The sequence below is a fragment of the Chelonoidis abingdonii genome, chromosome 8 (assembly GCF_003597395.2).
Source record: "Chelonoidis abingdonii isolate Lonesome George chromosome 8, CheloAbing_2.0, whole genome shotgun sequence".
Lineage (NCBI taxonomy): Eukaryota > Metazoa > Chordata > Testudines > Testudinidae > Chelonoidis > Chelonoidis abingdonii.
In genome coordinates, this window is record NC_133776.1 from 63,322,000 (window position 1) to 63,347,948 (window position 25,949).

A 25,949-nucleotide genomic window follows, 5' to 3' on the forward strand; every position below is an offset into this window, starting at 1 on the left:
TATTTTCTGAAAGCTGACACACCAGTGATTAATATTGTGAACTGTACATATTAACACTAAGGAATTATGGATACTCATTTATATTAGGCTGTACAGTTTGCCCAGACAGGAGGGAATGTCACAACTATTTACCTGTATTCTATGTAAATCAAGCATAGTGGAAGCCCTATTTACATACAGGGGCATAGGAAGCCCACAGAAAGGAAAGAACAGCATGAGGTCATCCTGCCTCCTGAACCATCACTGAACTTTGGAAAATACAAGCAAAGGCAGAAGCCACCTTTGGCATTCATCACTAGACAGACATATGGAAACAGAGCTCTTGTGAGCTGAGAAAGATGGGCCCTTTAACTAAGGGGAGAGGGTGAAGTGTCTGGGAATTGAATAAAGGTGAGAAACTTGCTTAGACAAAGATTGTTTTTGGACTTTCAGAATTAGATTTTTTTTTTAGTTGTAACTCTATCTTAATTCCTTGTATATGAACTCACTTAATCCTATGTATATTTAGTTACTAAATTTATTTCATTCTTACCATAAACCAACTCAGCCCTGTGTTTAAAGGGAGGGGTGTATTTACTCCCCGTTAAGATCATAAGCTGTGATGTGGTTTTCTCTCTTTACAGGAACAATGAACCTCATTATTTCTCTGAGCTGTCCAGGAGAGGGCTGGACATATCAGTGCACAGTTTTTGAGAATTTCAGGACTGGGAGTGTGTTGGGGTCATCTTGCTAGTTGTAAACAAAGCTGTGTGACTGATTGATGTATTGCTGGCAAGCTGCAGGACCACGGCTATAGCTACACACAGCACTCAGGGTGTGATCTGCATGCTTGTAGGCTGTGTGGGAGCAGCCCAGGTTGCAAGCTACAGCAGCAAAGCAGTGAGGAACCCAGTGTTACAGGACAGGTGGTGACACAGCCCCTCACTGGTATGGATTACACCCCTCACTGACCAGACCATCACAGATATAAAAATAATGTGGCACACATTAAATGGATTAAAAACTAGCTAACTCTGATAGGTTTCAAAATGGAAACTAGAACTAGGGACTCATCCAGTGGGTATGTTTCTAATGGTGTCCTGCAGGAATCTGTTCTTGGCCCTATCCTATTTGACATAACCAGTGACCTAGAACAAAACATAAAATCATCACTGATAAAGTTTGAAGATGACAAAAAAATTAGGGGAGTGATAAATGAAGAGGACAGATCACTGATCTATATTGCTGGGTAAATGGGCACAAGCAAACAATATGCATTTTAATACAGCTAAATGTAAACATATACATGTAGAAACAAAAAATGTAGGCTATATTTACAGAAGGGGGAACTCTATCCTGGAAAGCACTGACTCTGAAAAAGTTTTTTGGGGAGTAGATAATCATCTGAACGTGAGCTCCCAGTGTGATGCTGTGATCAAAAGGGATAATGCAATTCTTGGATGCATAAACAGGATAACCTTGAGTAGAGGTAGAGAGGTTATTTGGTGTTACAGTTGCTGGAATACTGTGTCCATTTCTGGCATCCACAATTCAAGAAGGATGTTGATAAATTGCAGAGGGTTCAGAGAAGAGCTACAAGAATGATTAAAGGATTAGAAAACATGCCTTATAAATTAAACAGATTGAGCTCTTTAAAGGGTGACTGAATTACAGTCTATTAATACCTTCATGGGGAACAAACCTTTAATAATAGGATCTTCAGTCTAGCAGAAAAAGGTATAACATGATCCAATGGCTGGAAGTTAACTAGACATTCAGACTGGAAATAAGGTATAACTTTTTAACAGTAGTGTTAAGGCTGATTCCCCACTCTGGCACTTCAAGTGCAGAAGATGGGAGCCTGCAAGGACTTCAAAAATTAATACTGGCCACTCCAGACTTGTATTAAACTGCCAAGATTACAGCTTTTCTCTGACCTTGGACGGGCAGATGCTGCCACCACCCAAGTGCAAAAACCCTTTGAGGACCCAGGAAGGTGCACTTGGGAATTCCTTCCTGTGGAGTACCCTTAAGCCCTTTCACACCCCCCCACCCCAAGAAGAGCTGAGAAAGAAAAATCAAAGAAAATCAGCTGTTGCCACCAGCTAATTAAAAAAACCAAAAAACACACACATGCACAAACCTTTTAAGACACAGAACTCCAGTCCTGTTCTTAAAAAAGGTAAATTTTATTAAAAGAAATACATCTGAAAACTAAGGCTACTGCTAGATTTAAAAAGAGCAAATACAAGAATTAACCATTAAAAATAGCTCTCGAGTCCAGCTTAAAGGTTACAAGCAAAACAAAATCACCTGGGGTTAGCACAGAGGAATACATACGCCACAAAAAATAAAAGGGATAAACCTAATATCTTTTTAGACATTCCTTAATCTACTTACATATCTGGGGTTTTAGATGAGTAGTTTCTAGGTATGATACTGATTTTTCGTACCTGGCCCAAAGCTTCTTACAGCATTGCTGCTCCCTGTCTGCTTCTCCCTAAGAACAACAACAGATAGACAAAAGGGGAGTCTTGTTTTAATTTTAAAAAGTTCCAGCCTTCCCATTGGCTCTTTTGGCCAGGTGCCCACTCACTTCTTTTTAACTCTTTACAGGTAAAGCAAGTAGAGAATAATTACTATGAGGGATTTTATAACTATCTGGCTGGCTGGGTCCATAAAAGGAAGCTACCCCTTCCCCTTCATTTATCACAAGTTTTGGGACCGGCTCTGTTCAATATCTTCATCAACGATTTAGATGTTGGCATAGAAAGTACACTTATTAAGTTTGCGGACGATACCAAACTGGGAGGGATTGCAACTGCTTTGGAGGACAGGGTCAAAATTCAAAATGATCTGATCAAATTGAGAAATGGTTGAGTAAACGATTGAAAGTTCAATAAAGACAAATGCAAGTCCCACTTAGAAGAACAATCAGGTTTCACACAACCCAGAATGGAAGAGACTGTCCTAGGAAGGAGTATGGCAGAAGAGATCTAGGGTCAATAGTGACCACAAGCTAATAGTAGTCAAGCAGTGTTGGCATAGCTGGTTGCAAAAAAAGCAACTGATTCGGATGCATTAAACAGTGTTTGTAACAAGACACGAGAAGTCATTCTTACGCTCTTAACTCTGCGTTGGTAGGGCCTCACACTGAAGTATGTGTCGCATTCTGGGCACCTCATTTCAAGACTAAAGAGTGAGAAATTGAGAAGTCCAGAGAAGAGCAACAAGAAGGATAACAGTCTTGAGAACATGACCTATGAAGGAAAGCTGAAAGAAATTGGGTTTATAGTTGAAAAGAGAAAGCTGAGATGGGGACATATAGTAGTTTCCTTTCAGGTATCTAAAAGAATGTCACATGAGAAGGGAAACAAACTTGTTCCCCTTTAGCTTCTTTAAGATAGACACAAGAAGCACAGGCTAAACTGCACAAGGAGAGTTTAGTGGACATTAGGAAAAGTTCCTGTCAGTGGTAGTTAAACATTTCTGGAATAAAATTGGCCTCGGGAGGTTGTGGAATCTCCATCTCTGGAATATTTAAGAGTAGGTTAGATAAATGTCTATCAGGGATGGTCTAGACAGTATTTGGTCCTGCCATGAGGGCAGGGGACTGGACTCGACGACCTCTCGAGGTCCCTTCCAGTCCTAGAGTCTATGAATCTATGAATTAACCACTGGAACAATTTAACAATGGCCATGGTGGATTTTCCATCACTGACAATTTACAGTCCAGACTGGATGTTTTTCTAAAAGATCTGCTCTAGGAACTATTGTGGGGGAAGTTCTCTGGCCTGTATTGGTGGTCAGACTAGATAATCACAATGGTTCCTTCTGGCCTTGGAATCTATGAATTTAACTAATGTTCCCTTTGCAGTTTTAGATAAATACAAGGTTCTTCTTTACTTCCTATCCTGTATTGTTACTGCTGCACAGCTGTCCATGTTCCAGGTGTCCCATGTGTTGCTGTGGAGGAGTGATTTATTCTTTTCTCTAAAGTATATGGGGGACATCCTTTTCAACTGAACAATGCTATAATAATCTGAATTAAGATATTTTCTACTTCTCTGGAAAAGTGTTGTAGCTGTGTCAGTCCCAGGATACTAGAGAGATGGGGGGTGGGGTGGGGTGGGGAATTAGGTACTCCCTTTTATTGTAACAACTTCTGTTGGAGAGAGAGACAAACTTTTGAATTACACAGAGCTCTTCTTCTGGATCTGAGGAAAAGCTCTGAGTAGTTCAAAAGCTTGTCTCTCACACCAACAGAAGTTGGTCCAATAAAAGATATTACCTCACCCACCTTGTCCCCCTGGAAAAGGACAGTCTAGTGACCAAAAATGCCTAAGCCCCTAGCCCTGCACACTGTAGAAAGGAAGTTGTTGCTTTCGGGTTGAGCCTGGAGCTAGTCCCGGCTGCTAAATCAGTTGTGGTGGGGAGGAGCATTCTGGGGAGGTCAAGCAAATAAGCAGACTGAGCAATCCCAGTAGCATCAGAATCTCAATGTCTAGGGCTACCAGTGCTAGGAGACAAGGACAGGGGCCCTGCTGCAGCTCCCTGGTCTGGTATCAGTCACATTATTCACAGCTTGGTGACTCAAACACAGCAATGATGAGATCATCACCTGCTAAAAATAATGAATCTGAGGAATAAATCTCTAGCCTCAAAATCTTTTTTTTTTTTTTTTAGTCTGATTTTCAGTGCTGCTGCTGTCATCTACATCCATTATCTAAATGCATCACCATCATCCCATCTTACAACCTCTCCTGGCATGTCAGCAATGAAGAATCCAGTGCTCAATATTAACTGGGGGACCTTAGATATGCAAGGTGATTTTCAAAGCTGCCTGAATCCAATTACATCTAATGAGAACTGGGTGTCCAAATCCTGATATGCTACACCAGGGGTAGGCAACCTATGGCATGGGTGCTGAAGGCGGCATGCAAGCTGATTTTCAATGGCACTCTCACTGCCCGGGTCCTGGCCACCAGTCCGGGGGGGCTCTGCATTTTAATTTAATTTTAAATGAAGCTTCTTAAACATTTTAAAAGCCTTATTTACTTTACATACAACAATAGTTTAGTTATATCTTATAGACTTATGGAAAAAGACCTTCTAAAAATGTTAAAATGTATTACTGGTACATGAAACCTTAAATTAGAATGAATAGAGGAAGACTTGGCACACCACTTCTGCAAGGTTGCCGACCCCTGTGCTACACCAACCAGACAAATGCACCAATAGGGCCTACATGGGTTCACAGGAAGGGCTTCACTGAACAGCCACTGCCATGTTTTTGTAGTGCTGCTAATTAACAAGCCAAGGAAACTAGAGCAAAGTAGCTGTGTGGTGAGAGGGTATCTGGGGCCATGGGGCCTGGAATATTGATGCTCTGGTTGGCTATTTGGAGAGAAAGGATGCCTGTGGAGCAAGGGGGCCAAGAAGCTCTTGTGCAGTCTCAGCACCTAGTGTCCTGTGTGGGGTACACAGAAAGAGATCATTACCTGAGTTATGTCGGTTCATCACAGGAAGATCTCCCCAGCAGGCAAACACAGTATCATGCACAGAAAACAGGTCTTTGTCCAGCCTGGGGCAGCGTTCCCAATTTAGCGAATTTGTCACTAAATCTAGCAACTTTTTAGGTCTCATGAAGATTTTTCAATCTTTACTACGACAAGTTGCTAAACTGCAACTTTTCAATAAATCTGTCAATATTCTGGAGACTTTTGCTTTTGTCCCAGCTTCAGTTCCTGACAGCCAGCCTTGCTTGGAGTTAGGGGCACTGGGGTTAGAGGGAGGGAGAGGATGGTTGGTGGAGTCACTCGTACAGCTGTAGGCAGCAGCATGGGGCAGCCACAGCCTAGCCTATTACTTTTGATGTTGGGAAGCAGCAGAGCAGATGTTGGAGCCTTCAGCTGCAATGGTCACACTGGGCTTGGCAAGTATGGGATAGGGCAACTTGGCAGAAGAACCAGGGGTCCCAGCCTCCCCTGGCCCTCTGACAGAGAGGGGAGGGCAGGGGCTGGTTGGTCCTGGTTTCTTTGGTGGGGTGAGGAGGGAAAGGAGAATCTGGTTTGGGTCTCACCAGTGGGAGGTGTGATAACTGGGCCTACAAATTTACCCTAATTATAAGTCCAAATGTAAGAAGTGAGTAAGTTTATAAAATGTCACAATAACCTATAACAACTGTTGATAGGAAAACACGCAAAGGACAGACAGCAAGACTTAACTAATCCAAACAAAAAGGCCTGTTGTTATAACTCAGACGGTGTTAAGAACATGCCTAGTAAACAAGAACAGCAACTTGCAAGAGACCAAAAATCAATGCACTAAAACTGTTGCCTACTTGGTGGACAAAACAAAGGACAGGCTATTCCATCAATCACTCCCTTCTGGGACCCTTAAAGAGACTTTGAGGGAGAAAAATTGGCTACTGGAGTGAACTTCACCAGCCCAGCTGCCACCCTCACCATGTTCTGAGATGCCAGACCTTTATACCAATCCTGAAAGATGTCCTGATCAGACCAGGCCAGCAAGACCCAGATGACATCACCACATCCAGTGGCTCTGGCTGGGTTGCTTTGTTTTTCTGCCCCACAATGTGTCCTTTTCCTTCCCTACCTTATTTCTTTTCTTTCCTATCCCTCTTTTTTCCCTTCTGTCTAATAAGAGTCTGGCCAAGCCAAAACTGTATATTATTACAACACTACTGTGAGCCTGTGACCAGGAAGAGGAAGCTAAAAGCAATGTCCTAAACAGTCCAATGCTGTTACAAGTTTGCCAGGTCTTGGAGTAACTGATCAAACCATGTGCTGGGCCTGTGTTTTTCAAGAAATGAGGTTATAAGTGAGAGTCAATACCAGAGGCAGAAGCTCCATTGTGTATCTTTGTTGTTCTTTTCTCTCTTCTTTTGTATGTTTGTCCTGTTTTTTCTTCTAGGAAATGGGATCAAACTTTAACAGTATCAACAACCCCAGCCCATCTCTACCTAACTTATTTTTTTCCCCAAAAAGGAGAGTAACTGTCATCTTCAAAACTCCTAAGACAGTGGTCCCCAACCTTTTCGTCTGGCAGGTGCCAGGCGAAGGACCGTGGCAGCAGTGGAGCATCCGCCAAAACGCTGCCGAATTTCTGCGGCGTTTTGGCGGCGACGCCTCTCAATGACGTCGCTTGTTGGCGGCAAGTGGCATCATCAGGAGGCGTCGCAGCTGAATTTCGCCGGCGTTTCGGCGGTGATACCTCTCAATGATGCCACTTGCCGGACAAGTGACGTCATCGAGAGGTGTGGCCGTCGAAATGCCGCAAAAATTTGGCGGCATTTTGGCAGATGCTCCACCGTTGGCCAGGACGCAGGCGCATTTAGATGCCCCCGTGGGCGCCATGGCGCCCGCAGGCACCTGCTAAAAACTCTCTCCAGCTACAGGGAAAATGAATGGGACCAATGTTAAAATGAAAGCCTTACTTGATACTTCACATTTCAAATACTTTAACTGTTTTTCCTTTTCTGGATCTTTAATAAAAGGTTACAAGGCTGTTTAATGGCACCTTTGCCCATACACTAAACAGGTTGATGTCTCTGTATATCAAACCCCAAACCGTGTTTAATACTGCTTAATGTTGGACAATGACAGGTCATGTCAACACCTCTGAGACTATATATTCCATCTAAGGGGTTCTCAACCTTTCCTGATTACTGTACCCCTTTCAGGAGTCTGAAACCCAAGCCTTGCTGACCAGGGCTTGAAGCATGTAATTGAGCTTTGCGTGGAGACTGGGACAATTGCTCTACTTGCCACCCCCTAACTCCAGCCCTCCAGTTGCATCATCCCTAAACCCATCCTGAAACCCCCCCTGGGAGTCATAACTCCCAGGCGGAGAAACACTGATCTAGATGAGCTGATGTACCCCCTAGAAAACCCTGTGTATCCCCAGGGGAACGCATATCCCTGGTTGAGAACCACTGATCTAAAATAATACAAGGGGGAGGGAGAGAGAGTTCCTGGCTGGTCCCAGTCTTTATGATTGGAGGGGAGAGATCTCAGCTAGTTTGGGTCTCTGGTGGGAGGAGAGGGGATGGGGGACAAGGTCTCACTATGCTGGTTTCTCTGGTGGGAGGGAAGGAGAGCAGGGGGAAAGTCAGTCATGGCAATGCAAAGGGGGGGGGGAACCCAGGCCTCTCAGCCCCCTCCTTAGGAAAATTCTAGTTGTCCCCTGTGGCTGGGCACCCAGTACCCATAAGGGTGTGTAGGAGTGAGAGGGAAGCAGGGGTACCACCGACTCCCCACAGGCACCCAGCACCCACCTCCTGCACAATCTCCTCTGCCTCCCCTAGGACCACCCCCCCCCGAGCCGCCTGCCTCCCAGCCAGACACCCACAGTCTCCCCCCACCGTCTCGATACCCAGCCCCCGCAATCCGCTCGCTCCCCTCCCGGGGTACAGCCCTGTGAGCCCCCTGCCGTGCGGCGCAGGCTTCGGACAGCGCCGCCTCCTTGTGCCATGAGACAAGGCCCAGCGGGACGCGCTGCGCGCTCAGCCCTTGGCGGCGCCATGATCTCTGGGCGGTGATGACTGGCCCTGGGCGGCCCCTGGGGACGCAGCGTCTGCAACGCGCTGAGGAGCCTGGACAGGCTCAGGGTCAACCGCCCCGTTTTCGTTCGGCCCCCCGCAACTCCAGCAGCTCCCCTCCCCCACCCAGCGAGCGGCGACGACGACGACGACGACGACGAAGAGAGCGCGCAGCTCGGCCCAGGGGCGGGGCTTACCGCGGGGACTCGGGTGCGCGCTGTCTTACGTTCCGGGCGGGCTCCCGGAGAAGTGCGCGTGCGCGAGAGCTTGGGGCCTTGTCGTTGTCACGATGAAGTAGGTTGGGGGGGGAGGGGCTGTTCTCCCGGTGGGGCCGCTGGTGGGGGCTACATGGGGTAGGGAACTGCGTCGGGGGTGCAGGGGGCTGTTTGTGTGGGGTATGTGGGGGTACAGGGGGGCTGTTTGTGTGGGGTATGTGGGGGTACAGGGGGGCTGTTTGTGTGGGGTATGTGGGGGTACAGGGGGGCTGTTTGTGTGGGGTATGTGGGGGTGCGAGGCTGCGTCGGGGGTGCAGGGGGCTGTTTGTGTGGGGTATGTGGGGGTACAGGGGGGCTGTTTGTGTGGGGTATGTGGGGGTGCGAGGCTGTCGGGGGTGCAGGGGGCTGTTTGTGCGGGGTATGTGGGGGTGCAGGGGGCTGTTTGTGTGGGGTATGTGGAGGTGGCAGGCTGCGTAGGGGTACAGGGGCTGTTTGTGGGGGCTGCATAGGGATATCTGAGTACAGGGAACTGCATAGGGGATACGGGGGCTGTTTGTGTGGGGTATGTGGGGGTGGGAGGCTGCGTAGGGGTACAGGGGCTGCTTGTGGGGGCTGCATGGGGATATCTGGGTGCAGGGAGCTGCATAGGGGAAATGGGGGCTGTTTGTGGGGAGACGCGGGAGGCTGCATAGGGAGTATGGGGGCTGTTTGGGGGTGGCTGCATGGGGATATGTGGGGGGCAGGGAGCTGCATAGGGGATACAGGGAGTGTTTGAGGGTGGGCTGTATGAGGGGTGGAGGGGCTGTGTTTGTAGGGAGGCACTGGACAGGGAGATGTCCACACCTTGGTAACTGTTTGGCCTTTGCCCTGCAGCCCCCTGACGAAGGTGAAACTGATCAATGAGCTGAACCAACGGGAGGCTGAGCTAGGCGTACAGGAGAAGGTGTCATGGCATGCAGAGTACAGTGATAGCGCCTGGATCTTCGTGGGTATGTGCTTGGTACAGCAATCTTGATGCTAGTTCCCCAAGGTCCTGTATCATGACCCCTGTGAGTCAGCTCTGGAGGCTGAGCACCCAGTGAAGACTATTTCACTGTTGCTTTGTGTTGTAACAATGTCAGTCTCTGTTGAGAGGCACTGAGAGAACTTGTGGGTGCAAGGACTCACAGGGTCTTCCTCTCTGATAAGTTGCTCAGGGGATAGATCGTGCAATCGTGATATGCTTTTGGCCCAAAGAGGATCAGGAATAAGGAGCTCTAGGATTTCTTTCTTTCCCAAGACTTCCAGACTCTTTCCTAGCTCTTCCAGGTTCAGGTTATGGACTTCAACTTTGGACATGCTGTCATGATGGACACGTTCCCCTGCTGCTGTGAAAGTGTAATTAATCTCTTCTGTTCCTCTAGCTCTGGATTCCTGATCTTGAACCACTTCTCTTATCAACATGTTGTTAACTGACACTGTTTTTCCTTCCTCCATTCAGCATGCATTGGTTAGTAAAAGGCTGTTATTCAGTTTGTTTTTTTCTATTTGAGATAAAATAGCATTTCCCCATTCTGTTCTTTTTGCAGTATAGCCAGTCTCTGCTGCAGGATGTTCTTTCTGCTCCCTCAGAAGGTGTAATAACCTCCAACTCTCTGCACATCTGTCAATCTGTGTCATGCAGACAGCTTGGCTTCCTTAATACTTGCTTTCCACAAGAGGAACTTCTGCTCAGCTACCTGTATGTCCTGCAGATACCTCTCTATGCATTGTTAACTCTTAGGACAGTGCGGACACATACCCCAAGGCCCTGATTTTTCAGAGTGGACGCACCTGTCGCTCCCATTGACTTAAACTGAACATCCACAACTCTAACTTATTTGTAAACTGCACCCTGCATAACTGAAGATGAGTATACAAGTCCCTTAAGCAGCCACAGTCCCAGCTGCTTAACTAGCCTGTGCGTCTTCCACACATACCCTGAGTGTTCCAGTCCAAGCTCTGTTCTGGCTGGCAAATTATTTTACTACCCTCATTAGCAGTGTACACCCCATCATCTCTCTGCTAACGTCATGCCCTGTAGTTGAATGGATTGTTAAAGGCTTCAGTGTAACTAGCTCTGTGGGTAAGGTTATAAGGTCACTTTCAGTTTAACTCCCAGGTCTCACTTATGAATAATTTTCCAAAGAAGTTTAGTTATTATCTAGTTCTCCCTCATCCATTTATTGTGTCCATCTGTTGTCTCTTGTCTTGTGTTAAACTAGGGACAGTGACTGTCTTTTTTTGTCCTGTGTCTGTAGAGTACCTGTCACAGTGGGGTCCTGGTCTATGACTGGAATCCTTACACACTGCTATAATACAAATATTATTATTATTATTAATAATGAAAATAACACTTTCAATGGAAAATATGTTTGTACTGTGACCAGTGTAGGAATGTTGATAATATTTTTATGATTCTAATATGCCTCTTAGTTTCCCTCTTCTCTCAAGCCTTGTCTATGCTGCCACTTTACAGCACTGAAACTTTCTCCCCTCGAGTGATGCAAGTTTCAGCACTGTAAAGTGACAGCATAGACAGTGTACCAGCACTGCTCAGAGCCGCACTCCCCTCATGGTGGTGGTTTTTTTTATAGCACTGTCTCCCAGCACTGGTGCCTCAACTGCACATCCACGTTAAAGCACACTTTACAATTGGTAGTGAAGACGTACCCTCAGTGATGCATGCCCTGAGTGGAAAGAGCAGGAGATTTCAGGTGTTTTGTCATCTAACTGTCTGGGGTATCATGAATGGGTTGTTCAGGACTGGCTGGGACCAACTTATATCAATTGACTGAGACAATGGAAACCCCAGTTACTGAACAGTTGACAGCTATCAACGTGGGAGGCTCCCAGCTTAACTGGGAAGACAATGTGGGGAAGTGACAGTAGATGGTAAGAAGTACTGGGCTCAGAAAGAGACAGCAGGCTCTCCTGGACTTAAGACAAAGGGATAGACAGAGAAAGGAAACCAAGATGGCTTCTAGCAGCATGGCTCAAGGGAAACTTGGCATTGGCCAGTATGGACCATGTCATAACCTTTGGTTCTCTTTGCTAACCTGCAGACTTCCTGATGCTGTGTTTCAGTTGACTAATAAACCCTATTCTGTTTTGAAAGGTAGCCTAGAAACACTACAAATACTTCCTGAGACGCATTGATCCTTGAAGAGGGGAAAAGTCTCTTGAACAAGAACTTGGTTCAGTTGGATTTGCTGGGCAACACTCATTTGGGGGTGGGAGGGGTGAAGAGGGGGAGGGAAACTGGAGCCCAGAGGTTTGAGTCTGGTAGGTGTTGAGGCCATGTGGCCTATCCTTGAGGAAGAGTGGGACCCCTTGGGAGTCTAGCACACTGAAGGGATACCTCCCAAAACGTGTTTAAAAGTAGCACAGATCCACTGACTTTTATGTTTTGTTCTCTGCTCTTTCCCTTTGTATCCTTGTCTTCTCAGGGCACTTAAACATGCAGTGCAGTGTCTTTTTCCTACACTAGAACAATGGCATTGCTCATATGCATTCTGTGCCCCACACTCTGCTATAACAGCAGCAATAAAGCTACAAGCAGGGTGTGCAGAGAGAGGAACGTTGCAGGACGGCAGAAGGAAAGATCCATAAAATCCTCCTAAACGTGATGAGGAAAGCAAAAACATGTAGCCACTTCTAAAGTCCTGGGTGTACTATTAAAAGGGGCTCACTCAGAAAGTTGAAGTATTTTAAATTAGTTTCAAAACAATTCAGGCTGTCAGTGTCCCTCTCTTGGTCTTCAGGTAACTCAAATGTCTGAAGTTCACACACTGTGTGGATAAATTCCCAATGAGGAGTAGTTTTACTGGGGGCTTGTGAGGATGAAATGTCACATTACTCACCAAATAATTTGCCTAACTGCTTGTGGTGCTATTGAAGAAACAAAAGCTTCCGAGGATAGTGCTGTAACTATATATCTAGAGTGGTGAAGATTAATGCCTAAAGAAATCTGCAGAATACAATTTTTCTATTCCTTAGTGTTACATAAGGGGATTTCCTTTTTCCTAACTGTTTTTTCTAAAAAGACAAACTAAATGCAAAACCTGCATCATCAGAAACACTGAGGATACAAAATCAAACACACCCATCAGGAAATGCAAAGTTAAATCTGTCAGCTCAGTCTTAGCTTGTCCATGTTGGATATACTGGACCAAATTCTCAGGTGCTCAGATTTTCAAAAGAATTAAAAGTGTTGGGTGTTGAGTACTTCTAAAAATCTGATTCTCTGTATAATGAGGTTAATCCAAATTTCTCCATGTGTCTAGTGCTAATTTCTAGACAGATGTCTAAATTAAAACTGTTTTATGCATTTAAGAAAGTTCTGTAGAACTTCTTCAGTATTATGAAATTGTTCTGACTAAATCAAATGACTTAAATATTTGATGAATTGTTGCCTAGAGTATGGGAACCAGAGGAGAGGCATATTGGGTTGAGGGGATCGGCATGGTAATCCGCAAGGCCAGGAGGAAAGGCTGTACTGCGGTCCTATTCAGTTGAGCAGCATAACCTGTTTCTTTCTCCCCAGGAGGTCTCCCCTATGAGTTGACAGAAGGTGATATCATCTGCGTGTTTTCACAGTAAGTGGAATTTCATTTTTCATTCTCAGTAGTTTAGCAGGGTTACAGCATGAGGCCAAATGGTTGGTGTTATGTCTTGCTACAGTAACTTCTCACTTAAAGTCGTCCTGGTTAACTTTGTTTCGTTGTTACACTGCTGATCAATTGGAGAACATGCTCGTTTAAAGTTGCGCAGTGCTCCCTTATATTGTTGTTTGGCAGCTTTGTCCACTGCTTGTAGGAAGAGCAGCTTCTTGCAGCTAGCTCGTAGGGGCTTGGAACCAGGGTAGACTTGCAGCCCCTCTATCAGCTCTCCACTCCCCTAAGTTCTCTGTGCAGCAGCTGCCCAGCAGGGTACCACTTACCAGCAGTTCAGCTGGCCCTCCCCCCTCTGCCTTGGAGCTGCTCCTGGGAGCCTCCTTGCTGTGCAGGGGAGGGAGTAAGATGGGGGCTAATGTCAGGGTGTCCCTCTCCCCCCTACTCCTGCTCCCCACTTACCCCTTCTCCATATAGAGCAGGGTGAGGACATAACAGGGCTCAGGATGGAGAGCTTGCTGGCCGCAGCTGCTTTCTCAACTCCTTGATCTTTTTAAAGGTAGTGTGCTTAGAGTGGTGTCAGGTACTTAAAGGGGCAATGCACATCTCTCTCCTCCACACAGGGTGTGTCTCTCTCTCTGCCATGCTGTCTCCCCTCCCTCCATTTGTGCTGCCTTATAAGTGTGAAGCTACATTAACATGTTAATCCTTGAGGGCTCAGCTGAATGTTAGTTCATCATTTAGCAGTAAGGCATTTCCCAGGAAATATCCCACCCTCTAACTTCACCACCTCAACCAAGCTTCACAATCATCATTGCTGTGAACAGTATTAAATTGTTTGTTTAAAATTTATACTCTCTGTGTGTGTGTGTATAGTTTTTTTGTCTGGTGAAAAAAATTTCCCTGGAATGTAACCCCCCATTTACATTAATTCTTATGGAAAAATTAGATTTGCTTAACATCATTTTGCTTAAAGTCACATTTTTCAGGAACATAACTACAACGTTAAGCGAGGTATCACTGTACTGTATGACACGGGGTCTCTCAGAGACACCCCTCCCCTCCCCCCAGTATCACTGCAGGATGAATCTTGAGGGCTGGTGACTTTTCCTATTAGGTTTGTCATTTCCCTCGCCTTTGGTGCTAAGACTAAGCATTTGTGACTACACTTTTTTTCTTTCTAGATATGGAGAAATTGTGAACATTAATCTGGTGCGAGATAAAAAGACTGGAAAATCGAAAGGTTTCTGTTTTATTTGCTACGAAGATCAGAGAAGCACCATACTTGCTGTTGACAACTTTAATGGGATCAAGGTCGGTATGTCAAAGAACAGAGACCTGCCTTTAAATAAAGTCCTGTCTGTGCCCAGATTGGCTGCTAGTATAGAGCTGTTATTTGCCATGACATTAGGGCACCCAGAGCTCCAGTTCACCATTCTTTCCATGTCCAAGGGTCCACAGTTAGAAGCATTTGTGGCTCCCATTGTGTCTTCAGAGGGAATTACAGCAGTATATTAGTGCTACAAGAGCAGAGATGTCTAGTATGGCACATGGGCTGGATCCAACCTTCAGAGTCCTTTCCTCTAGTGTGCAGCATCTTCTATAACTCGCAAAAGGATCTGGTCTCCAGCTACCCACCTAGGGCAGCTCAGGTATGGAGCAGGAGATGGAGTGATACAATTGTGAAGGGAGCCTGTGTCTGATCCCAGGCACTTATGCCTCCCCCAGCTTAGCATCAGCCCTTTGTACAGCTGGCCTCACAATGTGACGTTGAAGGAGGATCTTGTCCGGTCTCTCTGCACCTGCTGTGGAAGCAGGCTCCTTCCTCCTCCTTACCACATTGAAGCCTCCCAGTACTGGGGTCAGAGGTGGCTTCTTTTCTGCCCATCCCCTGCTCCCTCACCGCTGCTGCTGGGACCCACAAGGGAGGTGGCAGCTTCCATGTTACAGGGAACAGATCTGGGGGGTGAGGAGAGAAATGTCCCAAAGAGGTAGGGTGCGGGGAGGGGGGGGTGCTAAGTAGTGTATATAACTGGAGGAAAATTGTTCACAAAAAGGTGTCATGGCAAAGTGGTCATGAGAAATGCCAGGAGTGGAGGAGTCAGTTCGTCTCTAAATGCCGCATCGATGTTCCCTGACTAAAGAGGCTCATTTTGCAGGCAGACAATACTGCAAAACAGGCCCTGTGCCCTTAGCTCTTGAACCTTTCACTCGCCCCAGAATGTGTTTGATACCCTTGTGCTAGAGTTCTGGCAGAGAAAGCACTTCCATATTTAACCCATTTTTAGGCTTGAACTCTTCAGCAAAAGATCTTTTTACTCTCCAAGGAGAATGCTGTTCACGCCTGATAAGATCTTTCTAACATCTTATCAACATGCGGAATAAAGTGTGCCTCCAAAAAATCACAGTGAAGCAGGAGCTTCCCCAGGCCACAATTCCAAGCAGCTGGTTCCATCAGCAGAAGTACAGTGCTCAGTGCTCTGACAACACTAATGTTGCTGTTCCCTGACCACTGCGACTGTCCTTAAGCAGAGGAGCTCTCAATCTCCTTGATAAACATCCTCCTTATGCCCTTTCTCTGTCTGCAAGTGTTTCTGAAGCTTTTGTGAGCCAGCTGCAGCCAACACCCCTCTATCAATAGGCACATTGGACTCCTGTTGGCACCCACTGCCTCATACAACTTTGTTGGCCTTGGTCCCAGTGAGAGTCATGGGGTTTCTTTCTTTCTGGTCATGGAGCTACTCATTTTCCAATCCCAGCACCATTCCTGCTCTGAGTGTCATTGCAACCCTGCTTCACAAAAACTGCTATATCCTGGGCCTTGGAACTGACATGTGGTTCTGTCAGTCTTACAGACTCTTTTAGAGGGCTAGGAACGTGCAGATTCTCCCTCTTTGCTTCTTGTTTCTCCCTAATGTATATAACTGGTTCTCTTCCAACTCCAGGGATTAGGACTCACCTCCCCATTTTACGCTTCTTGGTAGCATCTTGGGTAGCACGTCAAGAAACCCCTCTGATGTGACTGTCCTAGGAATGTTCCCCTGGCTTTTGGGCTGTGGCTGGGTACTCTTCTTCGCAAAGGCCTTTTACTCACAGTGCTGAGGGGTCACTCGTTATTTTGCCAATGTATTAGTGATAACGTTTTTAGTACATAGGAGTATTCTACCCAGTGTGGAAGGCCATGGAAGGTGGCATGTCTCCTACAGACATCTGATGCTGTGGTAGAGAGGAGTGCAGGGACAGAGAGAGCTCATGGCTGCCCCTGCTTGGATAGGGGATGTTTCAAACTATGGCTGGACTGATCTGGCCTTCTGGTGTCTGAATGGCTCTACTTTGAGTCCTGGGGCAGGGCATGTTCTCTGTGACCGGGGTTTGTAACAGAACCCCTTCTAATGTAATCACAAAGAGAGAGCCTGGTCATGCATTGTGAAAGCAGGAGGTCTTGAGCCCAGGCTTGGAGCCCAAGTCCTGTGGCTTTCGCCTGTGTGCTGTGTACTTTCTGTAGCCTTTTGGGCTTATTGGCAGCTTTACTAATGATCCAGCCTTTCCTTTGTATAGATAAAAGGAAGGACAATTCGGGTGGATCATGTCGCTAACTATCGCCCTCCAAAGGACTCTGAGGATATAGATGATGTAACAAAAGTCCTACGTGAGAGAGGCTGTGGGGCTAAAACTCCTCCACCTACTTCATCTGACTCTTCCTCAGAAGACAGTGAGGTACCAGTGAAAAAGCATACAGGTGAAGCATGTTCGTACCAGAATCCTAATCCTGGAAACACACCACGCTAGAACTCCTCAGTCCCGCAAGGCATCGAGCTGCACAAACAACCAGCTGCCAGTGGGATCAGTATGGGGATACATAGTCTTGCCATCCTGCTAGGGGAATCCATTGTCCTGCATTCTGCTGGCTGTGGATCTCTTTCCGCCTCCCTCTCTCCTCCCCTTTCCAAGACCTCCATGCTCTGCTTTACCAGATGGATCCTTTATGCACAGAGCTCTCTCAGCTGAAGCTCCTGGCTGGCTGCAGGCCTACACTTGAGAGTGGTGGGGTTACCCTTTGTTTGGAGGGAAGGGGGTTGGCTTCCTGATTTTTAAAGCTTAGAAGTACTTGCCTGTCTCATTTCAACATATCATGTGGGCCTTACATGGGTTGCCTGGCACAATCAGATTGTGCAGAATCTAAACTTCTTTAAGTTAGAAGGCAGCACAACCATATCCAGTGGTAGGAAGCTATCATTTTTACTCTGTTTTTGATGAGATTATAAATTTGATTGATAAAGGTAATAGTGTTCATGTAATATGCATAGACTTCTGGAAGGCATTTGATTTGGTACCATGACATTTTGATTTTAAAAAAGCAGATATAAAATGAACATGGTATGCATTAAATGGATTAAAAGATGGCTAACTGATACGTCTCCGAACGTATTTGGAGATGAGGAATAATCATTGAGCAGATGTGTTTCTAAGAAGCCCTGTAAGGATCGGTTCTTGGCCCTAAGACATTTTTATCAATGACTTGAAAGAAAATATCAAATCATCATTGATAATGTTTGCAGATGATACAATTGGGGGAGTGGTAAATAATGAAGAGGACAGGTCACTGATTCAGTGATATGGATCGATTAATAAATTCGGCACAAGCAAACAATATGGGTTTTAATATTTCTAAATGTATATATCTAGGAACAAAGCATGCAGGCCATATTTACATAATAGGGGCCTCTATCCTGTGAAGCAGCGACTCCAGAGATATTTGGAGAGCATGATGGATAATGAGTTGAACTTGACCTCCCAGTGTGATGCTGTGGCCTAAAAAGCTAATGCGATCATAGAATATATAAACAGGATACTCAAGCAGGAATAGAGAGGTTATTTTACCTCTGTGTGGCCCTAGCGTGACCACTGCTGGAATCCTGTGTCCAGTTCTGGTGCCCACAATTCAAAAGGGATATTAATAAATTGGAGAGGGTTCAGAGAAGAGCCATGAATTAGAAAACATGCCTTATAGCGATAGATTCAAGGAACTCAAACTATTTAGCTTAACGGAGAGAAGGCTAAGGGGTGACTTGATTAGTCTATAACAGTGGTTCTCAGACTTTTCTACTGGTGATCCCTTTCACACAGTAAGCTTCTGAGTGTGGCCCCCCTTATAAATTAAGAACACTTTTTTATATGTTTAACACTATTATAAATGCTGGACGCAAGGCGGGGCTTGGGGTGGAGGCTGACAGCTCGCGACCCACCATGTTATAACCTCGCAGCCCCCTGAGGGATCCTGACCCCCAGTTTGAGAACCCATGGTCTATACGTATGTACACGGGGAAGAAATATTTGATAATGGGCTCTTCAGTGTAGCAAATGAAGATCTAACAAGATCCAATGGCTGAAAGTTGAAGCTAGACAAATTCCTATTGGAAATAAAGGTATAAATTTTTAATAGTGAGGGTAATTAACCATTGGAACAATTGACCAAAGATTGTGATGGATTCTGTATCACTGGAAACTTAACTCAAGACTGGATGGGTTTTTGTTTTGTTTGTTTTTAATGCTCTGATTCAATTAGGAATCCTTTCAGAGAAGTTCTGTGGCCTGTGTTATACAGGAAATGTGGCATGATCACAATAGTTAGTTCTGGTCTTGGAATCTGTGAAAGCCTTTAAATCAGGACCAGATGCTTTTCTAAAAAAGGTGCTCTTGTTCAAACAAGTAATGGGCTTGAAACAGTTTACTGGGTGAGGCTCTCTGGCCTGTGTTATACAGCAGGTCAGACTAGATGATCATAGTAGTCCCTTCTGTCCTTAAAATCTATGATATTGAAAAAGTAAGGCAAGGGTTGTTCTTTTTTTAAGCCCTCATGGTTTCAGGGAACTTTAAAAATGTTTACTGAGTTAGCTGATATTCCTGCCTGAGTGTGCAGAGAGTCTGAAACAATGGCTTAAATGTGAGCTCTTTGGCGCTCCATTAATCTCTTTTGAAATGTCAGCTTTAAAGCCCAGTACTAATGCTTCAGTGTGACCATTAACTATATAACTACTAATCATTTTAGAGGATGGAACAGGGAGGTCTGTAAGAAGGAAATCCAGAGGGAACACAGAAGAGAGTCAGGAAAAGGATGGCGAAGGAAGAGAACTGCAGGGCAGGCACAGCATTGGATGTAACAGGGAGCAGATTTCCCATTGAGTGGTGCTGAATGTGGCAATAAAACTGAATACATAAAAGTATAGTTACTACCTAATGGATCTATTCTCTCTCTCTGCCCACTGACACTAGAGAGATTGGCTATGGATGCATGATGGGGAGGCTGTATAGTATGCTGGCCCATGTCTCATAATTAAACATGGAATCTAGGCTTCTCCCTGGAGTCAAGTGTCTGTGTCTTAAGATATCCACCCAGTGGGTGTCTTTAATTCTTATTAAAGAAAACCAGTACAAATATGTTAAGGATGGATTGCAATAATCACTCACTCAGATACTTGGTATAGCACATGATACCATGTCAAATCAAAATGTGCTTGCACAGCTTAGCTGAGATGCTTGGGGGTGTGTGTGTGTGATGGAGTGGGCAGTGTGAAATCAGGGAATGGAGGGGGAGAGCTTCCTGATTAGAGGTGCTGACAGCATGGAGTGGTGGGAAGGGTGGGTGAGGGCAGCATGGGAGGCTAGGAGCCTCTTGTGGTCAGGAGCTGGAAATGTTGGAAGGAAAACATTCTAGGGTGAATGGAACATGGGGAATTGCTGTAGCATACGGGGTTGAGGCTGAGGCAGTGCTTGCTGGAGTCTCTCAAAGGGATCAATCTGTATTTCAGATAAAGAGAAGAGAAAAAGAGAGCAGAAGGAGAAGAAGAGGGGCTTGCAAGGTGTGAAGAGGGCCCTCCCTGCAGGAGAGCCTCCTGCCACAGCCTGGATTAAAAAGGAAAAGGAAGACTCTGCCTACGACCAATATGCTAACCCAAGGCAGCAGTCCCGGAATGGGTCTGGGCGAAAGCATGCAAGTAGGACTTATCTGGAAGAGGAACCTGAGCAAGAGCAGCGTCACAAGAGAGCTGTGGAGAGACAAGGGGACAAGGGGCACCAGGAGCAAAAGGGTCTGAGCAGTGCCTGGAAGGAGGAAGAGGCAGAATACAAGAACAGAAAGGGTGAAGGCCGCAGCAGCAGACAAGAGGAATGTCTAGGGAGCATTAGATCAAGAGAGCGATGGGAGAGAAGCACCAGGGACCAGCATGCCAGGGAACGAGAGCTGTCTAGCTCTCGGGACTCCAGCCGCTATTGACCTGCCTGTCCTGTGGCTGCAGACTGAGCAGTGCTCCAAGCCACTGGTGCTCCCTGTGGAGGAATACAGTGGATAGCTAATAATTGGAAGGGGGAGGACAATCCCACCTGTTTAATCCATTTCTAAGCTTGCCTTGAAGACTCTCGCCTACTTAACTCCAAGGATTTATGCCTTTGTGAGTGCAGTGAAATAGCACTGTATTTTCCTCCATCAGCTTTATATCTCTGCTCCTTATTCCTGCAGACCTTCCTCAAGGACCAGAGAGCCAGACACCCTCCTGCTGTTGTCTTAGCTGGTGGAAGTGGCTGAGGTCTAGGACACACTCAAGTTGCAATTAATAGTAAATGCCCTGTGTTGTTAATAACAGTGAGATGCCTCCCAGGTAATGAGCTTTGTCTGGCCTTTTCATTGCTGGCCCCTGTAGTTCTCGGAAATAACCTGTGTCGTCAGTTCTCTTGGTGAGGGTTCCTTGCCTAGACTGACACAAGTGGTGAATGTGTCTTCAGTAGTCCGTTTAATCTGGATTTATGTAAACTGAGGAATTCTAATGTGGCCATTTGCTACTGCCATGAATTCCCAAGTGTTGCATTGTGGAGTCAGGATAGCTTATTGTTTTAAATGTCATTTAATGCTTACCTCCTCCCTCCAGATCCATGGCTGTTTTACTGTTCTAGGAATAATAAAACTACTTTGATCAAAAGGCCTGCTTCAGATCATCCCTGAGAGAGAGTATGTGACCAATCTGGGGCTACTTATCAATACTTTGTTCTATATATCTGTCCGATTGCTGTAAGGGGATTTGCTGTATGAATACAAGGGGTTAATTTAAGAAGAGGCTGACTACCTCCAATCCTGTGCTGAGTCTGTCAGAGGGGCAGGGCTGCCCCAGTCTGGGGAATTGAGAATAAAAAACTTTGGCGGGTTTTACAAAGACTGTCTCTCAAGGATTGGGGAACAGATGGTAGGGGCCTGCCCAGGACTGTAGGTAAGATAGACATGTATGTAGCATAGTTTTAAAAAAAGAAGTCTATGCTTTGTTCCTACGGTTAAGATTAAACAATACTTTTGATTTAAAATGAGAATGTTTTGGGTGCCTGTATTCTGTGCTGGTCACAAGCTCCCGAAAGGAGGAACTGCAGGTGCCAAGTGAGACCTGCTGGTTAAGCCCAGTTGATGCAGAGTGTGGTATACCACCGGCATGGCCTAGGATTGGGAGAACTGTCATAGTCCACCTCAAGGAAGATAAACGTCTGTGACTTCAGGAGAGTGTCTTCAGAGATCAGAGAGGGGTCAGAGGTGCAGCTCACGCTGTAACTATGACAGTTTGTACAAAGCGCTGTCCTACTGCTGCTGGAAGATACTATTCTAACTTTGTATGCTTTTATTTTAAGGGTCTGAAAGCAGTCTAAGCGCTACCTTTAAACCCTTCAGGGAAGAGGCCCAATACAGCTAATACAGCTTGTATTCCTTGGAGAGCAGGGAGAGAAATGTAGTCTGCCTCATGATAAAACCTGCCATGGTCCACATAGCCTGTTGCTGTGCAGTGTCCTAATGTCTAGATGCCAGAAGGGACCATTATGGCCATCCAGTCTGGCCACCTCTATAACACAGCCCAGAGAATATCACCCAGCTGTTCCTGTATGCTAGGGTCCAAGTAAATGAGTACAGCCACCTTACTTTTCCAAGCTGTGCTAGCACACAATGCCATCTATAGTGGATTGTGCATTCTCTGAGCTCCACTCAGTGGTGTCCAAATATATTCAGGGACTCTGCTGCCTTTTCTGGGTTTGGTTTCCCCTCACCCAAGCTCGTACCATGCTGAGCTTCTTAAGCTTCACTCCCCCCTTTGGAGGCAATAGATACCCCATTAGGGTCTGCTAGTGTCATAATATAGGTGGAAAGGTAGCAACCTTTATGTATGCAGTAGGATAAAATCCCTCCTTGGCAGCTGTACTGGATTGCTTTACCTGTAAGGGGTTAAACAGTTCAAATAACCTAGTTGGCAACTGACCAGAAAGACCAATGAGGAAAGAAGATACTTTCAAATCTGGGGTGGGGGAAGGATTTGTTGTTCTCTTTTTGTTCCCTCTCCAGAGGGACTGAGAGAGAAGCCAAGCAGGTACATCATCTCCTGAAAATATACCTGGATTAATCCATTTAAAACCACAAAAATTGTAAGCAGGGCAAGGAAATGCATTAGGTCAGGGGTCGGCAACCTTTCAGAAGTGCTGTGCCGAGTCTTCAGTTATTCACTCTGATTTAAGGTTTCATGTGCCAGTAATACATTTTAACGTTTTTAGAAGGTCTCTATTAGTTTGTAATATATAACTAAACTATTGTTGTATGTAAAGTAAATAAGGTTTTTAAAACAGTAAGAAAATTAAATTAAAATGCAGAGCCCCCCGGACTGGTGGCCAAGACCTGGGCAGCGTGAGTGCCACTGAAAATCAGCTCGTGTGCCACCTTCGGCACATGTGCCATAGGTTGCCTACCCCTGCATTAGGTTATCTTTTGTTTTAGCTTGTGAATTTTCCTATGCTACAGAGGTAGATTTATTCCTGTTTTTGTGAAGCTGAGCCAGAGGGGAATCCTCTGTGTTTTTTAAATCTTTTATTTACCCTGTAAAGTTACCTTCGATCCTGATTTTGCAGGTGTGATTCTATTTTTTTCATTATTTATAAAGTTCTTCTTTTAAGAACCTGATTGATTGTCCCGAAGACAAAGTGTCTGATCTGTGCTCACATTGCTAAGGCAATTGGTTGGTATATTATTCTCAAGACTCCCCAGGAAAGGGGGTGAAGGGGCTTGGGGGGATATTCTGGGGGAATAGGGATTCCAAGTGACCCTTCCCTGAATTTTTGTGTAAATCACTTGGTGGTGGGAGGAATACTGTCCAAGGTGAAGGAAAGGAATTTGTGCCTTGGGGAAATTTTAATCTAAGATGGTAGAATATAAGATTAGGGGCTCTTTCATGCGGGTCCCCACACCTGTACCCCAGAATTCAGGGGGGGCACCCTGACAGGTTTCTGGAATTTGGCTCTTAAAGTAGGGGGAGGGGATGTCACCCAAACCCAGCACTTGTGGTGCTGAAAGAAGCTGTCACTCACAGAAGATTGTGGAGAGCTGCACATTGTGATCATCTCTCTCCTTTCTTACATGCTTTAAGCAGTGAAATTGTTTATACTCTAATGGCAACATTTGTTATCAAGGAGTATCTTAGATAGTCTCCATCAAGATGAGTTCTGTCTCATGTGGCCAGGGCCCAGGCAGCGCACGGTCCTCTGCTGACCCTGCATGTAATGGCAAAGTTCTATCACTTCAAGCCTCATCAGTTATAATTCTGAACAGTCCCTCTGCATAGTGGTCCAGTTTCCAGCACTATGGGATCCTGCCAACTTCTGTGAGGTAACATCACAATGGACAGTAGCCAGCTGGAGCCACCAGCATTGTTCACCTGGGCAGTAAGGAAAGGATTAACAGGCCCTTTATGGGTCTTAATGCTGTGACTGAGTTTGAAATGTTTCACAATACTTGACTAGAAATTTTTTTTAAATTATCTAGATGTTTTGCTGTAGCAAATGGCAACTAAAAAGTTTATCTTCACTCAGTTTGAAACAGTGAAAAGAATAAATTTTAGATTGAATAAGCTGTTTTAAACAAAAACTTATATTGAGAAAATATCAATCCATTCAGGTGAATAATGGCCCATAGATGTGGTTGGCTGGTATTTTCACGTTGACCAATACATGCTGGCTAGCATATATATTGTAGTATGTATTATCTGCACAATATACACACTAGAACGTATTAAGCACAAATATTTTATAGCAGTTATGTAATCTAAATTAGTCTATACCTTTACTATAATTCTGTTAAGTATTTCATAATACCTTGCGTGAGTTGAAGTAAGCTTGGGTTAAGTAGATACAAAAGCTATCTGGATCAGGGCCTATGATTATTGTACCATAGCAACAGGTAGGGATTTTCACAGGCCTGTACTGGAGTGTCCTAAAGGAACAGGATGGATATGATTGTTCTACCTTAGTATAACTCTAGAGATGCCTTCATGCTCATTGGCACCTGGAATGCATGTGTTCAGAATAAAGAGATGAGGGGTACACCATGCTACCAGAAAGATAAGGTAGAAAGCTGAATAGTTAAATCTAGTTTCAGATGACATATAACCAGGGCCAGTGCAAGGATATTTTGCACCCTAGGCTAAACTTCTACCTTGCCACCCCACCATCGCTTATTAAAAACTTTCAAAAATGAATACTGCATAATGTGGCATTGTTCATTAGAATTAATACACCGGCTTGAAAATGTATTAATTTAATTATTTAGTCTTCATATTTAATGAAAATAAATGAATAACCTGACAGTGCTGACGTTGTTGTTGTTTTCACTTTGCACAACATAGCATGGATCTTAAAATAAATCACATACATTATACACAATACACTGTCACAGAATAACATGTTATAATTTAGTATTTATTTTTCCATGGGGAAGGGAAGCAGACTGGGTTCACATCAGTGGGAGATTGGGTTTGGCAGGGGAACGGAAGGGAAGCAGACTGGATTTGGTCAATGATGGTTCGCGTTTGGCCGGGAGGAGAAGGAAGCAGACTGGGTTCACGTCAGTGGGGGATTGGGTTTGTCTGGGGAGTGGAAGGGAAGCAGACCGGGTTCAGTCACTGGGGGTTCAGGTTTGTCTGGGGAGTGCAAGGGGAACAGACCGGGTTCGGTCACGGGGAGGATCAGGTTTGGCTGGGGAGGGGAAGGGAGTCAGACTGGGTTGAGTCAGTGGGATATCGGGTTAGGTGAGGAAGGGAAGCAGACTGGGTTCAGTCAATGGGGGTTCAGGTTTGGCTGGGGAGTGCAAGGGGAGCAGACCGGGTTCAGTCACTGGGAAGATCGGGTTTGGCTGGGGAGCGGAAGGGAAGCAGACCGGATATGGTCAATGATGGTTTGAGTTTCGCCTAGAGGAGAAGGAAGCAGACTGGGTTCGGGTCAGTGGAGGATTAGGTTTGTCTGCGGAGTGGAAGGGAAGCTGTCAAGGTTCCTTCCCCACCCTGAACTGTAGGGTACAAATGTGGGGACCTGCATGGACACTTCTAAGCTTATTTACTAGCTTAGATCTGGTAACTCTGCCACCATCCAGAAATTTTAGTGTCTGGAGCACTTCCTGTCTCCCCAAAACTCTCCCCTCCCTGGGTGGCCTTGAGGGACTTCACCAATTCCCTGGTGAACACAGATCCAAACTCCTTGGATTTTAAAACAAGAATA

The 25,949-nt window shown here is 45.5% G+C and overlaps 1 protein-coding gene and 1 long non-coding RNA gene across 4 annotated transcripts; one reads left to right on the forward strand and one right to left on the reverse strand.

Moving 5' to 3' along the window:
• Positions 1–1,229: 1,229 nt before the first annotated feature.
• Positions 1,230–8,717, reverse strand: LOC142047203 (uncharacterized). Of its 3 annotated transcripts, XR_012656403.1 has the most exons (4): positions 8,377–8,717; positions 5,481–6,911; positions 2,380–2,479; positions 1,230–1,572 (listed from the first exon to the last, which is right to left on the reverse strand). It is a non-coding gene; the product is annotated as an uncharacterized LOC142047203 (long non-coding RNA). The 3 variants fall into 3 exon arrangements; XR_012656402.1 differs by lacking the exon at positions 8,377–8,717 and having other exon boundaries at positions 5,481–7,131; XR_012656404.1 differs by lacking the exon at positions 8,377–8,717 and having other exon boundaries at positions 6,837–7,130.
• A 22-nt stretch (positions 8,718–8,739) lies between these two features.
• On the forward strand, positions 8,740–25,042 carry RBMX2 (RNA binding motif protein X-linked 2). Its single transcript, XM_032786104.2, has 6 exons — positions 8,740–8,836; positions 9,631–9,746; positions 13,322–13,373; positions 14,573–14,702; positions 16,947–17,127; positions 20,198–25,042. Exons 1-6 carry the CDS (start codon positions 8,832–8,834, stop codon positions 20,659–20,661), a joined length of 948 nt encoding a protein of 315 aa, XP_032641995.1. The 5' UTR covers positions 8,740–8,831; the 3' UTR covers positions 20,662–25,042.
• The last annotated feature ends 907 nt before the right edge of the window (positions 25,043–25,949 follow it).

Bases quoted from the DNA above. Each gene is read 5' to 3' on its own strand.
- RBMX2 (XM_032786104.2), top strand. The intron at 14,703-16,946 runs GTCGGTATGTCA...TCCTTTGTATAG, and splicing joins ACAACTTTAATGGGATCAAG to ATAAAAGGAAGGACAATTCG. The intron at 17,128-20,197 runs GTGAAGCATGTT...TCTGTATTTCAG, and splicing joins ACCAGTGAAAAAGCATACAG to ATAAAGAGAAGAGAAAAAGA.